General features: G+C 33.3%; 1 protein-coding gene across 5 annotated transcripts in view; it reads left to right on the top strand.

Annotated features, from left to right (window-relative positions):
* The window catches only part of GLI3 (GLI family zinc finger 3), a 577,601-nt gene that overhangs the window by 543,538 nt on the left and 15,144 nt on the right, over positions 1 to 18,919 (top strand). For all 5 annotated transcript variants that reach the window (XR_015733897.1, XM_034416535.3, XM_034416534.3 and 2 more), the window contains 4 exons: positions 7,025 to 7,174; positions 8,434 to 8,598; positions 9,809 to 10,099; positions 13,471 to 13,798. Coding sequence is in view for 4 of the 5 variants with exons in the window: in XM_034416535.3 (XP_034272426.1) it covers positions 7,025 to 7,174; positions 8,434 to 8,598; positions 9,809 to 10,099; positions 13,471 to 13,798 (934 nt within the window). In the remaining variant the exon portion in view is untranslated. The remainder of the gene's footprint in view (positions 1 to 7,024; positions 7,175 to 8,433; positions 8,599 to 9,808; positions 10,100 to 13,470; positions 13,799 to 18,919) is intronic.

Genomic DNA, 18,919 nt, shown 5'->3' on the forward strand with positions numbered 1-18,919 from the left:
TTCTCACAGTTGAGAACTAGGAAAAATATTAGTACCCTAAAACAACGAAATTATTGAACAAAAAAGGTGGCAACCAGTGAATGAAAATCTGGAGAAACATTGAGAGAATAATTAGAGATCAAAAAATAATTCTGAGAGAAATGACGAGTATGTCATCAACGATCTTGAAAACTGGAAAGAAAACACCCTCCAATCCCACTATAACTATGACCTCCTCCCCAGCTATGCAGAAATCAACGGAAGGCCTACCCAAAATGGAAAAACCCACAACAACACCATCACTGCAAACTGTCCAATCATCATTGACGTTAATACAAGAAACGATGATGGCCATGCAGGAGAAAATGTCAAATAGCCATTCTGAATTAAAAACAGACATACATGCACTGGACAAGAAGATGAATGAAATTCAAGTTTCAATATTCAATAACGAGCAAAGGATCCAGAAGGCGGAGCAAAGAATTGAACAGAATGAGAAAAAACTAGATACGGTAGACCAGACATTGACGATGCAGAACAAGCAATTAGAAGATTCATTAATCCAACTGGAAATGGACAGGGCATCGTTCTACTTACGGTTCCAAAATGTCATAGAAGACAAAGAGGAAGATCTGGGAGAAAAAATGGCTGAAGTGCTCCAACAGAGTAAGCAAGAAATTATTAGAGAATTGGACGACGTCTATAGGGTACAAACAAATTATGCGAGGAGAAATAGGCTCCCTAGGGAAGTCCACGTGAGGTTTGCGAGAAAGAAAGTGAAAGACATTTTGTATAACATGGCGAGAGAGGGGCAAATTATGTAAAGAGGAAAAGAGGTGATTATACTAAAGTAAGTGCCAAGAAGAGTGAGGGAGGTAAGAAAGGACTACAGATTCCTAGCCATGCAATTGAATAAAAGGAACATACTATTTAGATGGCTCTTGCCAGAAGGGATGCTAATCACCTGGCAGGGGAGGAAAATAAAAATAGATAGTTTGAGTTCAGCACAAGATTTCCTCGACCAGCTAAGAGGGGCGGAAGAAGAACAGAGCAGTAAAGAGGAAATCGAGGCAATTAATCTAGAAGAAGAAACCTCACATAAATGAAACAGTAAAGAAGAAATCGTGGAGGAAAAGAAGACAGAAGAAGAAGAAGGCAAAGGGAAAAAAACAAGACCAGTAAGAGCCGTAAGAACAAATAGGAACTAGAAACCAGACAAGGAAATCAGGAATGAATAATTTAAAATTAATATCAATAAATGTTAACGGATTGAATGATTATAAAAAGAGGAAGTTAACACTTACAAAGTTGGCGAAACAAAACACAGATATAATCTGTTTACAGGAGGTTCATATAAAAAAGGATGAGGCTGCTTGCCTAGAATACACAAAATACGGCAAAATATTCACCTCACTAGCAGAGGAAAAAAAGAGGGGGGTAGTAATTTATGTAAAAAAGGGAATAGAAGCTGAATTAAAGTACAACGATACAAAGGGCAGAATTCTCATGATTGAGGTCACTAGAGGTAATTCCAAAATGCTAATAGTGAATATCTATGCTCCAAATAAAAAACAGGGAGAATACTTCCAAAAACTCCATGAACAATTAGGAAAATTGGCACATAACGAAATTTGCATTATAGGCAACTTCAATAGCATTGTAGATCCGGACAAAGATTATAAAAGTAATAAACCCAATAAAAATAAAAGAACAAATTTACCAAGAGCATTCTTTGATTTAACAGATGAATTAAATTTAATTGACATTTGGCGAACCCTGCATCCAGACGTTAGACAGTATACATTCTATTCCAACCCGCAAAAGTCATGGTCTAGAATAGACATGGCATGGGTTACCAGGAAGGTGGGATTAGATATAAGGACGGCAGATATTAGCCCAAATATTTGGGCGGATCACAACCCCCTTTAAATAATTTGGAAGAGTGCAAAGAGAAAGAAACAACAGAGATGGAGGCTTAATGTAAAATTATTGAACGACAAAGAATGCATAGAAAAATTGAAAGAAGAAGTAAAGTTTTTCTTTGAAGAAAATGAGGACCAGGGAACACCACGAGAAATAGTCTGGGATGCTATGAAGGCCTATCTAAGAGGGGTAGTGATATCCTACAACGCATTTAAAAATAAAGAAAAAAGGAAATCCTTGGAAGATATTCTTAATCACCTAGGAGAAGCAGAAAGGAAGCTCCAGGATAACCCCAGAGATGAAGTAACAAAACAAAACTGGTTGATGTGGAGACACAAAATGAACATTTTTGACCAAGAGGAATTAGCCCTAAAAATAAAAAGAACAAAACAATATTATTTTGAAAATGCCAACAAGTCGGGAAGGTGCAAACTGAAAAAAGAAAACGAAAAAGGGCAAATTCATGTATTAGAAGATGCTAAGGATAACCTTTTAAACAAAGAAGAGAAATTAGAAAGAGCAAGGGAATATTACGAAGCCTTATACAAAGAAGAGGAGGCCCCAGAGGGAAAATTAGAGCAATATCTGGCAAATGCTGAGCTTCCACAAATCACGGAGGAAGAGAGGGAAATGCTTAACGGAAAAATAACACTGGAAGAGCTTAAAACAGCCCTCTCCAAAATCAAAAATAACAAAGCACCAGGACCGGATGGATTCCCAGGGGAAATATATAAAAAATTGGAAGAAAAAATACAACCAAAATTAGTGGAAATTTTTAATGAGGCCCTGATGAGTGCAAAAATCCCAGATTCATGGAGGGAAACGCATGTTACACCTCTACCAAAAGAAGGTGCCGACCTAAAACAAATTCAAAACTACAGGCCAATATCCCTACTTAACACTGACTATAAATTATTTATGAGTAAAATGGCCGAGAGACTCAAAAAAATACTAAACGCTTGGATACCTAAAGATCAAAATGGATTCCTTCCGGGGAGGCAAATTAAAGATAATTTGAGAATTGTATTAAACACCCTGGAGTACTATGAAGAGCATTCCGGAAAGCAGATGGCCCTAATTTTTTGGACACCCAAAAGGTGCTCGATAATTTGAATTGGAAGTTTATGATTAACCAAGTTAGAATAATGGGATTCGGATCAAATTTTGTAAAAATGATGTAACTATCTACAACAACCAAAGGGCGAGCATTCTTGTGAATGGTGACAGGACAAGAGGGTTCCAGATTAGGAAGGGGGTAAGGCAAGGCTGCCCCCTTTCGCCGTTATTATTTATTTTGACCCTAGAAGTCCTATTGCGAAAAATCAGAGAAAATGAAGAAATCAAAGGTCTTAAGATCAAGAAAGAAATCTACAAAACGCAAGCATTTGCGGATGATGTGGCCCTAATATTAGAAGATCCTTTAGAATCCGGACCAAAAGCATTAGAGGAACTGGGCAAGTACGGAGAGGTGGTAGGACTTAAACTGAACAAAACTAAAACTAAAATACTAACTAAGAATGTAACTGAAGTCCAGGAAAAAGGGATAGAAGAATCGCTGGGATTACAGGTAGTCAAAAAAATAAAATACCTGGGAATTTGGATTACTAAAAGGTGCTCATCCCTAACGGAAGATAATTATGTTCCCCTAATTAGAAAAGTGAAACAAGATTTAGACAGATGGAAGAAAATTAAATTATAATTTGTAGGCAAGGTAGCTGCGATCAAGATGAAGATCCTTCCCAAAATTTTATTCCTATACCAAAACATACCTGTGACCCTAGACAAAAAATTCTTTTTAGAATTAAATAAAAACATCAGGGAATTTTTATGGGATGGGAAAAAACCGAGGATCTCACTTAAAATCCTACAGGGAAAAAGGAATATGGGAGGTGTTGGACTCCCAGATTGGAAATCGTATTACAGGGCAGCCAAGCTAGTATGGATAAGGGAGTGGGCCATTTTGGAAAATAGGAGAATTCTAACTCTAGAAGGCCACGACCTACAGAAGGGGTGTCATGCATACTTGTGGAACACAGATAAAAAAAAGAAAACTTATTTCCATAGGCATAAAATCGGGGAATCCCTAATCCAAACATGGACTGGAATCAGACGGCGTTACTATACAAAAGTTCCCAAATGGCTCTCCACGATGGAAGCCTTGATTTATCCAAACAGGTGGGGAATATAGAAAATGTGCAGATATAATGATATATTACATGGGTGAGGAAACCTCAAATCAATTGATACTTTGAGAGATCAAGGTATAAATTTGATTGGTGGACCTACCTACAAGTAAAATCAAGATATCAGAAAGACAAGGGAGATTATGGCTTGGAATTAGGATATAATGGACTAGATAAAATTTTGATGGGACCGGAGAAAAAAGTTTTGGCCAAATTATATAACTATTTATTAGATGAGGACAGAGTTGAAGAGATAGTTAAAAACCAATTAAGAGTATGGGAGAAAAACATAGGACATAGTCTAAATTTTAACGAATGGGAAGAGGCATGGAACAAAAACTATAAATTAACCAGAGCCACGACATATAAGGAGAATCAATACAAAATGCTCCACAGGTGGTACTTAGTACCTGCCAGATTAGCTAAAATGTTCCCTAATATGCATCCCAACTGTTGGAAATGCGGCCATGGTCAGGGCACCTTCTTTTGTATGTGGTGGACATGCCCCGAAGTGAAAAGATACTGGAATAAAATTTGGAGTTGGATACAAGAAATAATTGGAGAAGACATAGAAATTGACGCCGGAAATATTTCTCCTGGGAATAGTAAAGAAGGGGTATGGAAAGAAAAAGATCCATCTGATAATACACATAACCACAGCTGCTAGACTGGCGTATGCACAACTCTGGAAAGAGAAAACCCTGCCACCAGAAGAACTTATAATTAGGAAAATCCTGGAGTGTGCAGAGATGAGTAAACTAACGTATGAAATAAATAACGATGAGAACTCAGACTATTATACTGTGTGGGAAAGGTGGTATGAATGGTTGAACAACAGAATTAAAGAGGGAGTATAAGGTATGATAAATAAGTAGTAATAAACTGATTAAGTGATACCAGAGACATTTTATGTATATATGTATAAACTCTGCAGATCCGATTTAAATAGAAATGAAATTTTTGTCTTGTATATATATAAAACTGAATAAAGTATATTTTAAAAAAAACATACAGAAATATTGAATAAGCAAAAATCAATGAAACAATTAGCATGCCAAAAAAAATCCATCTATTCAACTAGACTTATCTTTGATTAACTTAATTAAGTTTGATGATGGCAATGAGTTTTGAAAACCATTTTCTTAAGAAGGTAGCATGAAAACATTATCAACCAATAAATTCAAAACATTATAGTATATTCTGTTGTTATTTCTGTTTAGGAAGTGGCTCTAAAGCCTTGGTTTTTAACATTTAGAGGCCAGTCACTTATGTCCCTTTCTAGGGATGGAATTTAAAGTGCACAGATTATCATTCCCTATATAAAATCAGGTTTGTTCAATTATTTTTACAGGGAGAGACTCAGAGAAGTACAGCTCTAAACAGCTTTAAATACTATTAAATATGCCATTCTTCTGTACTTGCTCTGTAGTTTGTGACCTGGGGATAGATGGTTATAATAATTCTGTTTTGTAGGTTTCCTTTTTACAATTCTTTTTCAATTTCTATGCAAAGCTATGTGGATGATCATTAGGAGATGAGGAATAAAATTAATTGATGTACTAATGAATACCAATTTTGTTTTCCATATCAGATATGTCAGGAGGTATTGAGTGATATTACACTCTAATAATGAGACTCTCAAGGATTCTCTTGGAATTTACTATGCAGCAATCTAGGAAAGGTGATTCACATATAGAAATATCCTGAAAGTGAAATTACCCCTTATTCAGTTTGGTTTGATTGTAAGCTTTCTACATAGCTAAAAATACATGGATTTACTCAAGTCTGCCATTAATTTGTGCTTCTGTTTTACCGTTAAGCATGTGGCTGTTTTACTGTTAAGTATGTGTTTTATGAGTTTTCAAGCTGGCATTGTGATTTTAAACATGCTGCTATTTTTAGTGTATTAATATACTAAATATAATATTAATATAATATTGATAGCGTTTATATTTGTTGAATCACTACTCATTTTACCAATAAAAAGTAAGAGGGAGGCAAGTAAATATTATTTAATGCTAACATTATTTTCATTACTTTAATTCTTCAGAATTAAGCCTGGCATGTTGCATATATTAATAAGAATACTTGTTAATTATTTATTCATTTAAATATCTAGATATTTTATCCCAACCAAGATACAGATTCTTAGATTAGCATTAGAATTTCCGTCCATGTTTTCAAAATCATTCTTGAGATTGTGCTGCCACAATTCATATTGGCTGTGGCGGGACCAAAATAATGTTGTAGTAAGTAGAAAAACGATCATCCTGCCATTGTCAATTGCATACTAAGCTTTACTTCATTTAGATGGGATAAGTTATCAAATATTTGTTTGAACCCTTTGTTCACTCTCAGTTGTCATTTGATATTTATCATATCAGTGCAGCAGCTTATGAAGATTCATAATATCTTGAGTCAGAAGAACTATGACGGTAGAATAAGATTTGTCCCATTACTTGCAAAGTGATAGGGAATTTGTGATTCTCCAAGTATTGCTGAACTACAGCTCTCAATACCTTCATGTAGCATAGCCAGAATGAAGAATGCTAAATGTTCACCAACATTTAGAGAACCATATTAGAGAACACTTATCCCAGTGTTCATAAAAAGTAATAGTAAAACTCATGAAGTGGAAGTAATAACCTAATTGGTGTTGGAATTTCCAACTTTAACTATGTGGCAATTAGGTAAAAGATAATGTGACCACTTCACTTAGGACAACAGTTTTGGTAGTCCAAGTTGAGTTGTGAGGCCAAGACAATACTGCTGTTAGGTCAAGATCTCATGCTTCCCCTAACGTGCTGTGCTCACTTTTGCTTCAACTCCCCTAACCCTTGCTTTTGGCCTCAAAGATATGAAGGTACGTAATTATATGTATGTAAAATAGTGCAATATGAGTATACAGTAAACAAAAATCTCTTTTTTTAATCACATAGCATATAAACAATGATCACATTCATGGAGAAAAGAAGGAGTTTGTATGTCGATGGCTTGATTGTTCTCGAGAACAGAAACCATTCAAGGCCCAGTACATGCTAGTTGTACATATGAGGAGACACACAGGAGAAAAGCCACACAAATGCACTGTGAGTAATCACTGTTATAATAAACCAAAAGGCACCTATTGATTTGCTTCCTTCTTTGCTTCCTTCTAATTGAATACATTAAAATGTATGTAATGACTATTTGGTCACATTAAAATGTCTTTAAAATATTATGTGAAAAGTGCTGTTTGTACAGTGTTGGAGTTTCTTCTTATTCATAAATTATCTACATTTGTCAGTATTGATTTCATTTGCTAGAGAGCATACTGTGAACAATATGCAAAAAGTCTTTCAAAGTGGAAACAGCTGAAATGGGATTAAAAATGAAACAATGGGTATTATAATGCAGTTATATAAATATGCCCCAAACCTGTTATCCAATTTTGGAGGGGAGGGGGAATAGAGCTAGAAAACAGGAAAGAAATGGAGCATCTTCTCTATAAAGTTTTGAATTTCAAATCAGAACTCGTTCCATTTAATGAAGTTTTTTAAATGTCGTTTGTCCTGAATATGCCGTTTCTATGAATCAGTCCTACAAAAGTATAACAGAATCCATCTTCAGCCAGCCAGATACTTCATGAAAAAGGGCATTAATAGCCCTAAAACAGCAATAAGCTGTTTTAGGTAACTGGATTTCAAGATACATATCCTTTCTACATAAAATTGAACCAGTTGTTAGGATTAATAGCTTTGAAAAGTAATCTTCTACAAGTACAGTATTTTTTTTAATGGGTAGGTTAATAAATGTCTCCATATCTTATGATATTAAATATTATAAGAATTTCCATTTGATGAGCTTTCGCCTGTCAAGCAGCCTCAAAACATCTGGAAACTACCAGGTTAGGAAAGGCTTTATTAGTCCCTTTTTAAAATCACTATATCTAAAAAGTTGGACTGAATTAAATCCAAACGTGGGTGCGTGCTGTCCCTTTTTGTGGAGTAGTCAGACCCCACAATTTTATTAATCATAAAATCCTAGGTCTTTTTTTGTCTATTATTTGGTAAACATGCATAGGTTTTAAATCTTGCCAGTGTCTTACAATATCAAAATAATTCATTATTTCTTTGTGTAAAAGCATCCTTCCTAAACTAGGAAACTAGCTACGCTTTTATTTTATTTTAAGATTATAGCAAGCTCCTTAAAAAAAAGAAGAAAATCTAGAACATATTGCTACTATGGCTAGATCTTGAAAGCTGTGTTACCTTTGGTGTGGAGTATTTTACTGTATTACTTCTTTTTCCACACTTCATCTTCTATAAAGAAATGTTTAGAATAATATAATAGTACATTTTGCCCTCAGTTTGAAGGCTGTATGAAGGCCTATTCCAGGCTAGAAAACTTGAAAACCCACTTGAGATCTCACACTGGAGAGAAACCATATGTTTGTGAACATGAGGGTTGTAACAAAGCATTTTCAAATGCATCTGATCGTGCCAAACATCAAAACAGAACTCATTCTAATGAGGTAAGAAAACACATGGTTTGTATAATCCTCAAACAATGCATAATGTAGTGCTATCAAAAGTATTTATTGTAAAACATTTATTTATGGTCTAGCTATATATTAAAAATACATAAAGACATGAAACTCAAGAAAAAAAGATTATTTAGAAGCAACGAATTGCTTCGAGAATCTAAGTCTTTTTTTAAATCTGCTTCAACTGCTGGGACATAAGGAATAACTTTGATTCTTCAACATCCAAATAAAATCCTGTTTGACTCATGAGATAGACCCAAACAATGCACCCTCTGACGGTTTTATAGGGAAGATTTAGTCAAGTTTTTATGAGTGATGTCTAACTCAGCCAAAAATATGAGAGATTGGTTGTTTAACTCAACCAATCCTAGCCAGATTTTCCCTAAAATGTGCCCAATGGCTCCTGTCATGCATTTGAATATTGGTTCCTTCTCTCTCTCACTCCAGCTGGAAGTATGACATGCTTGCTAGAAAAAAACACAGATACTATAGATAATCTGCAGCTGCATCACTACTGATAATTGATCTCATTACCAACTTTTCATCTTCTTTGGCTTTTGGTTAGTGATTGCACACATAAACATGATGTGTCTTTTTGTCACAACAGGTACATGTAGCAATAACAAATGCTATACAAGCATTTCTTGGATGCACAATTCTTTCTTTTATGTTTAGAGACTGGTCTTTAATATATTAAAAAGACAAACTATGGGTAGAATCCTGAGCCAACTGTGAATAAAGTAGAAAGGTAGTTTCTAATATAATATGGACAAGAGTGGGATCCAGAATCTAATTAATTAATTAATTAATTAGATTCTGTTAATTAATTTCTTTTTTCAATATTAGTGAGTGCTCTATTAAAATCAAAACTATTTCAAATGAAATGTTCCTATGAGTAAGAAATACCTATTGGCCAAGTTACTACTCCAATTCATACATATAAAGGATACAAAGGCAGTTAGTAATTTGCTGAAGGGGAAAATAGGTATTAATGAAAAAGAACTACTATGCTTGGGCTTAACAACCAGATCGTGATTCAAATTTTCCCATGACCAGAGATTCTACCACATTATTTCTATTGGTCACTCAGCTCAATTTGTGTAATAGACTTGTTAAAAGCAGGAGAAAATATTCCATCCAATCAATTAAGAGAGTGTACCCAAACCAAAACCAATGATAGCACTTTTTCCATTTACAGAAACCCTACGTCTGCAAAATACCAGGCTGCATAAAGCGCTATACAGACCCAAGTTCTCTCCGAAAACATGTAAAAACTGTGCATGGTCCTGAAGCGCATGTCACCAAGAAACAACGTGGAGATATCCATCCAAGACATCCACCACCAAGAGATCAAGGCAGTCATTCCCAAACCAGATCCCCAGGCCACCTGACTCAGGGTGCAATTGGTGAGCAAAAGGGCCTCAGCAGCACTACCTCAAAACAAGAAGAATGCCTCCAAGTTAAAGCTGTTAAGTCAGAGAAGCCAGTGGTAAGCTTCTATTTCTTTTTATTCTTTAGATATAAAAGTATACATTGTTCATTAATATTATTATTACAGAATGGTTACATTTGGTTCCTTTTTTCCAGAATATCTGTTTATAATAATAATGAAGCTATTGCAATCTATATAGTTCAGAAGAACTTATCAAACAGGGAACAGCAAACTATTTAATGGGTTTTCACATAATTTTTATATTCAAATTTGTATTTGTTTGTCCTGGTGACAGAAGTGATCTGGAGTGACAACTGAGTCTTATTTATTGTCTAGTCTTGATTGGATTTGTGTATCTGTAATAGTCTAACACCATTTAAAGGTTAAAAATTAGTGGTAATATACAATGCATAATGCAAAGTTTATGAAAGCTTATTTACATTTGAATGTTTGTAATGACCATCTTCCATAATAACTTTGTTGGCAAAATGCCTTGTTATCAAGCTAACCAAGTGTATCCCAGTAGAATGCATGATAATTGCATTGGGTTGGCTTGGAAATTTAGATCTGTCACTGAACCTTCCATACAAGTTTATCTATTTAATTCACATTCCTGCAGGACTCTTTCTTGTGAAAAGTTCTTCAGTATTATTGGAATTATATAGAACTTTCCCCAAGAATATACTTGCCAAAATTAGTTTCTATCAATTAATAGAAGAAGCTACAGTTCTCTGAACCCAAAGTTGTGGCTTCAGAACACTCTATTATATGAATATTCCATTGCAAAATCATGGCATTTTAGGAAAAGCAAATATTACAGGAAAGGAGGGAGAATCAAATACTGGTCATACAGATACATTATTTATTGTGCCTCTGCCTTAATTGACTACTAATATAAAAGTAAAAATATTTTTAGATTTTATTATGAATTCTAATCAATTACAAATATAATTTAAAATCATAAAGTAATATTTTCTACATAAATCAGAATGAAATTAATCTTAATTTATTTATGAGTAACACTTCTATTGGAAATTGAAGCTTTCATGATGTAATATCTCCCCATTAGCTCCGGAAAATAATCCATTTTTGAAAGACAGATGTGAACAAGTTATATTTAATTGTGGTTTATATGCTACTGTATATATTATCTATAATATTTTTCATGATAAATCACCCTATCCTAGAAATCTATCCAAATTCTTGCAATAATCTTTGTTAAGATAACCTTTCTGGTCAATAAAGAGTGGGGAAAATATATTTTTCTCATTCTGACTTGAATGTATGATCTGTCTTATATGCAAAAGCTCTTTTCTTTGTCTTCAAATCTGATGCTGAATCAGAAATTGGCCCTGAGGTACTGAACGTTAATATAAAAGTATTTAAGGTGTACTAAAAAATATTTCCTAGTAAAGTTAAGATTCTAGGATCTACCTTTGAGAGTGAAGAGGCAAAATTGTCTATTTCAGGAATAACATCAAATATACTTTGATGTAAAATTGGCACTAAAATAATTGATTTGTGTGTGCATTGTATAACCAAATGTCTTAATTCTTTTGTTTTACTAATCCAATGTTTCTTCTACCTAATGTTTTTAATGCCATGTTCTATCTTCCTAAGGACAGTGGGTAATAAGGTGAGGGAATTTTAATTTCTTCACATTATTTTCATTGCAGTTAAAATTCATTTACTTGCTACTTGAAACCATTTCATTAGCTGTATTCACAACTGTTATAAAAACATACTTCATAACAAATGGCATGCTACCCAGTTAGCTTGTAAAATCAGTCTTATATGGAAATGTAGATATTTACCTATACATCTGTGATTGTTCTTAGATGTTATTGCTGTGAAGAATTTTCCAGCTATAAGAACAGGCTTCTGTCTCTCAGATTTATTCATTTAACTATTATTTAACTGTAGCCATTCCAGTTGCAGTTCATGTTTAACTAAGTAATTTAAAACATGCTGTTTAAGATTGAACCAAATGCATATAACACAGTATATTATTAGTTTTGGCAGAAATGAATTTGATTTTGCTGCTAGTTAGTACTGAAAATTCTTGCTTGCTTATCTCAGATGATGCAGGGATCATATTGTTATATTGTTATTGATTATCCAGATTTTATTCCAAAACAAATTAGTCCATAAGAACTCTGTCTATAGAGGTAAAATTGATAGCAAATACCATACCAAATGTGTTGTAAAAGATATTGAAGAGTCTGTTTGTTATTTGACAACAGTGAGGTCAGTAGAATACAATTCCCATATAAATGACTATAGAAAAGCAGCCATAGCATGTTGAATTGGCATATACAATGAACTCTGAGCTCACTTTAGCTAAAAAAAAAAATCAATATGCTATAAATTATTTATATTAAGCAATTCAAAGCTGTATTTTAAATTATGTTATTCAATTTTATAAATAGGTCTTATTTTGCTTCAACAATGTGAGAATAGAATCCTCTGGCTCCTTCAGAAGTACTTTTATTTCATTTTATCAGATTAATTAAATTGATGGGAAGAAGGAAGTGTAGTAAAGTTGAATTGTTTTGGTACTAGGAGCAAAGAGAAAAAATGCATTAGGAATATCAGAAATTTTACTTACAAATACTTATCAAAACTTTCCGCAAAAAATTGGGTGTTCCTTAACTTCTAGGAAATTCTGTGAGTTTTATTTTCCTGAGAAAGGACTTTTGTTCACACATATAGTTTCTTTTCTTTGTTTTCTATTTGTAAGGGGAAGCAACAAGATTTCTTGAACATTACTTGTCTCTTTCTAAAACCATTAAACTACAATACTCTGTATTACAAATTTAAACTGGATAAACTGTATACTTTTGACAATATATTACTGTATATATGGTAATATATTACCATATATTACTAATATATGGAGTAGTTGCTAGTGTAAAATATATTTGCATAGTTCTCTTTTTTTAAAAAAAAACCTTCTATTTTAGGTTTCGCAAAACAGTGGTTTTAGAACATTTTCTCTATTAATCAACAGTATCCTAAATTTGGAAATTTGTTTCTTTTGCTACTCTTTGAATATCACCAATACCAAGACAACATTGCTTAACTTGTGCTTGGTAGATTTATCTGTGGCACATAAATATTGCAGTTACAAAGCAGAACCAAATATAGGAAATGTGGTGGAATCTACAGCTAGATTAGAGGGAGGCATTAAGATGGGCCTGGAATTAAGAGACCAATAAGCAGCACAGGCCAGATCTCCCCCAGAATCCTTGAAGCTTTATCTTGCCATTCCAAAGGGAATACAATCAATCTGGTGAGATTCTTAAAATAGCTGACTAGCAATAAAGTATTGTTGAGTCTCTTCACAAGTGGTTCAGGTAGTCTTCATATGACAGAAATGGAAAAATTTGTATGTTCTTTCTCTGACACCAACTTTTGTTTTCCTCCAGACATCTCAGCCAAGCCCTGGTGGTCAGTCTGCATGCAGCAGCGAACAGTCCTCCATCAGCAACTATGCCAACAATGGGATCGAGCTTAATCTGACCAGTAGAGGTAGTGTAGGAAACCTCAGCATTATTGATGAAACACCTATCATGGATTCTACAATTTCTACAGCAACCACAGCTCTTGGCTTACAGGCCAGGAGGAATATGACTGAGACCAAGTGGATGGAACAAGTCAAGCTAGAAAAGTTAAAGCAAATCAATGGAGTGCTTCCAAGACTGAACCCCATGCCATCTTCCAAAGCCCCAGCTTTGCCACCCCTCATAAGAAATGGTAAGATGTGTCCATTTAATATAATTATTTGAATATATCACCTCGGTGTTTGAGAGTTCATTTTTCAAAAAGAGAAAGTAAAAATAATATAATTGAAATGGGCACTGAAAAAAATTTTCCATTCTCTTAGCAATGGAAATTAGTCTTTTTTTTTTAATTTTTATTATATTTTTATTGTTATAGAATAACAGAAAGAAAAAAAAATACAAAAATCAATAATAAGGAAAGAAAAAAAAATTCCCCCCACCCTGCTATACAAACGGAAAGGAAGTTTTAGGAAATTGAAGTCTTCAATTCTTCCAGAAATCTCTTTGATAAGGTACTGGTGCCAATTCATCCAATCTCCCAAGTGCAAAGTCCACAAATGGTTGCCAAGTGTTCCAAAAAACATTTTCTTTGTATATACCACTTCTAATTTTAATATCACAAGTCAATTTATCATTTAATGCAAATTTCCATGTTTCATTATACCATTCTTCTAATTTTAAGTCAACATTTAATTTCCAATATCTAGCAATTATAATTCTCCCCATTACAACCAAAATCCTCACCAATTCTCTTTCTCCAGTTGTTAATGTTGTTTCATTCAATATTAATAATAATATGGTTTCCAATTTCAATTTGACCCTTTTCTTAATCATTTCAATATTTCATTTTCTATCCTAGACCAAAAAAGTTCAACCCCATTACATTTACACTACATATGAGCATATGTCCCGAGTTCCACTTTACATCTCCAACACATTTTATCCACTTTATTATCCATTTGAAAAAGTCTTATTGGGGTCGAATACCACTTCCAAATGACTTTATAGTTATGTTCTTTAATCCTTATTGATAATGTCCTCATTATTCTACTAACCCAGTTCATATTCCGATTTTGATCAGAAATTTCAATACCCAGTTCTTTTACCCAATTCTCTTTCATTACCCTTTGTGAATTATTATCAAAGTTAATAATTTTATAAATTTTACTAACTAATCCCTTTGGCCCAATTTCATCTTTTATTATTCGAGGTGTCAAATTTTCAAATTCCGTTTCCTTTCTACTCTCATCATTCCTTTCTTTACATTTCCTATTCCATTTATTCATTTGAATTCTTTCAAACCAATTAATGTTTAATTTTCCATAAATTTCCTCTTTCCTCATTTCATTTTCTATAAATTTCAACCATTCACTAATTGTTTCCACTTTCTCTTCTATTATAATCCTCTCTCTGTTACTATTTGATTTCATTGGGCAATTCTCTTTCAGTTTACCTAAATACAATACGTCTGGTATTAATTTTTTTACTACTCTGTCCCAATTTTTAGTCAAACTATTTAATCAGTAATTACAAATTTTAACCTTATCTTTAAAATTTTCCCAAAACCATTTGTATCCAAACTTCTTTATTTCCTTCATTTCCAAACTACCCCAAAGTTTAACATCTCCTTTTAAAATTTTTACTACTGTTTTTATATTAAATGCTCTCTAATAGTTTAATAATTTTGGAATTCCTAAACCACCTTGTTTTTGGTTCTGATACCATATTTTCTTAATCAATCTTGGTTTTTTATCCCCATTACAAAATTTATCTAATTTTTTTTTTTATACTTCAATGTCCTTCTCGGTTAAAAAAATCGGAAGCATCTCGAATAAAAAGTTAAATTTAGGAAGTAACATTAGTTTACATAAAACTACTCTACCAAACCAAGATAACTTTAATTTTTTATATTTCCCAATTTTCTCTTCAATTTCTTTTATTACTATGTCATAATTTAGTTTCTTTAAATTTTTAATTTTAAGTGAAAGTATAATACCTAAATATCTTAAATTATCCTTTATCCTAATTCCAAATTGATTTTGTAATTTTTCTAATTTGTTTTCCCTATCAATTTCCATTAATAATTCTGATTTTGCCCAATTTACTTTCAAACCAGTCATATCTTCAAATTCTTTCAAATGTATTTGAACTCTTTTTATATTATTTGTAATATTATTTAAAATGACAAGAGTGTCATCTGCATATAAATTAACTTTGATGCCTTTATAACCTATTAATTCTGAATCCTCTTCAATCAAAGTTGTTAAAATTTCCATTGCTAATAAAAATAGGGTCGGAGACAGGGGACAACCCTGTCTCATCCCTGCTTCCAAATTTATATCTTGTGTAAATATACCATTTACCTTCACTCTTTCCATACCCCTCTGGTACAATTTGGAAATAATATGAATAAATTTATTACCAAATCCTAATGCAGAAATCATTTCTTTTATAGTATCCCATTGTATAGAATCAAAGGCTTTAAAAATATCCAAGGCAAGAATACCTATCTTGTCACCATTATTCTCAGCAATATCAATAACATTTAATACTCTTCTAACTAAATCACACATATAAAGCCCTTTAACAAAACCTACTTGATTATGGTTTATATATTTATCTATAAAATTATTCAATCTATTTGCTACAATTGCAGTAAATATCTTAGCATCTTGGTTAATCAAGGAAATGGGCTGATAGGATTCAATCTTCTAAATCTTTACCTGGTTTCGGGATTAAGGATATAATTGTTCTATTCCAGGACATGGGAATATCACCTCCATGTAATATCTTATTATACAATTTCTGTAGTTTTGGGATCAAAGTTTCTTTAAACTCTTTATAAAATTCTGCTGGTAACCCATCCTCACCTGGAGATTTTCCAAGTTTTAGCTTCTGAATCACATCTTTAATTTTCTCAGAGGTAATATCCTTTTCCATTTTTTCTTTATATTTATTATCAATTTTCTTCTGACCATATTTTTCTAAGAAATTTTTTAATTTACAATTATCAATTTCTTTTTTAAGATACAATTCTTGAAAATTTTTAACAATTTCACATTTCTCTAATTTTTTATAACGTCTCTTACCTTTTTCATCTATTAGGACACCTATTTCTCTTTTTTCTTTTTTATCTTTCGCCATTCTTGCTAATAATTTTGAATTTTTATTACCATATTCAAAAAATTCTCTTTTTAAATAGCTTAATTTTTTTTAACTATTTCTGTATCTTCCACTATTAGTTTATTTTTCAATTTTTTAAGTTCCTCCCATAATTTCCTATCCTTAGTCACTAAAAATCTATTTTCCAGTTCTTTTATCAATTTCTTCTTTTCCTCTATTTTTACTTTATAATTCTTATACTTCCTACTTGATAATTTAATACTTTCTCCTCTAAAAATTGCTTTCATTGTGTCCCAAACTGTTCCATAATTGACTTCCCCATTATCATTCCAATTCCAATTTTCTTCCCATTTCTTAAGAATACGATTCTTATCTTCCTCGTTTTTATACAATTTTTCATCATATCTCCAATAATTTTCTTTTTTCTCCAAAAACATATCTAATTCTAGTAACAATTCTGCGTGGTCAGAGTCTTTAAATATTCCAACATCCATATTATCCACCTTATCCATCAGATTCTTGGATACAAAAATATAGTCAATTCTTGAATATGAATTAAATACCTTTGAATAAAAAGTATACATTCTTTCATTACCTTTAATCTCCCTCCAAACATCTACTACACCATTTTGCAACATCCAATTATCAAGTATCCCCATTTTTCTTATTCCACCATAGCGGGTAGGATTGGTACTATCCATCTGGTTTCTAATTAAATTAAAATCACCAGCAATAATTACCTTCCCTACCCTTTCAATTTGCAACAAATCGGTAATCTTATTCAAAAAATCTTTTTGATTCACATTTGGTACATATAAATTAACTAATGTTATTTTTTCCTCGTTAAGGAAATATTAGTCTTAAAATGGAAAAAAATAATTTAAATAAAATCAGAGCTAAAATCATTTGCTCTACATAGTTATTTGATTTCAACAAATAGTTTGATTTCAACAAATATAGAAATCTTGGCAAGGATTCCATGGAATCCTTGGAATCCTTCCATGGAATCCTGAAGGGGAAAACAACTCAAGCAGCTTTGGAAAATGAAAATTGAGATACTAAAAGCTCAGTTTAGCATCATACCACTAAAAAAGAAAAATAGAAAAAGGAGACCAAACAAAACCACCATAGTTGAATAAAGAAGTCTGATAAATTGAAACACAAAAAGGATAAATATAAAAAATGGAAAAAGAAACACATAAATAAAGCAGAATACCATCAAATAGCTTGAATCTGCAAAGAGGAAATCAGGAAAAAAGACTTGCAGCAAATGTCAAAAATATTTTTTAAAAGTTTCTTTCAATATGTGGAAAACAAGAAAAAGGAAAACAAGAAAACAATGTCCACTAACGGGGGAAGATGGGAAGAAGGTAACAGGTAGCAAGGAAAAAGCAGAACTGCTTAATTCATCCTTTGTATCTGTCTTTACAAAAAAGGAAAAATGATTTTATCCCAAGAAAAGCAAGACAATAAAAAAATATTAGGAATACAAATAAAAATAAGTCAAGAAAATGGTAAGATAAGCCCTATTAGTCTAAACCAGGGGTATCAAATTCAAGGCCCATGGGCCGCATCCGGCCCATGGGGTGCTTAAATCTGGCCCATGGGACCGGCCTGGAAATGTCAAAGGACCGGCCCACAGTGCTTCAGCCAGGCAAAACAGGCTGTGTGCACCTCCCCCCCCCCAACCACAGCCTGGTTTTGGCCTCCTGCAACACTCTGCCAGCCAAAAATGGACCACGCGGAGATTTCCGTGCGGCCCATTTTTGACCTGCGGAGTGCTGCTGGAGGACATAGAAGGAAAAAATGAGGCGCAGGGCCGCACACACACCCCCATGCCCTGTTTGGCCAGCAGGATGCTGCAGGAGGTGTCCATCCCATTTCCGTCCCCGCACCCCCTCTCCACCAGCCAGCGGAAAACTACAATGCTGATCCATCCTTCAAAGAAATCCAATTTGACACCCCTGGTCTAAGCTAATTTGAATCACCAGGATCATATGCATCCCAAGGTTCTGAAGAAACTGGCACACATGATTTCTGAAGCACTTTACCATGTCTTTCAAAAATCCTGGAAGACTAAAAACTACCAGAGGACTGGAAGAGATCTAAAAGATTCCAATCTTCAAAAAAGAAAAAGAAAAAAAGATTCCGGAAACTACAAACCAATCTTCCTGATGTCGGTACCTGCAAG

The sequence above is a fragment of the Pantherophis guttatus genome, chromosome 4, assembly GCF_059756535.1.
Source record: "Pantherophis guttatus breed Tessera chromosome 4, ASM5975653v1, whole genome shotgun sequence".
NCBI classification, from domain to species: Eukaryota; Metazoa; Chordata; class Lepidosauria; order Squamata; family Colubridae; genus Pantherophis; species Pantherophis guttatus.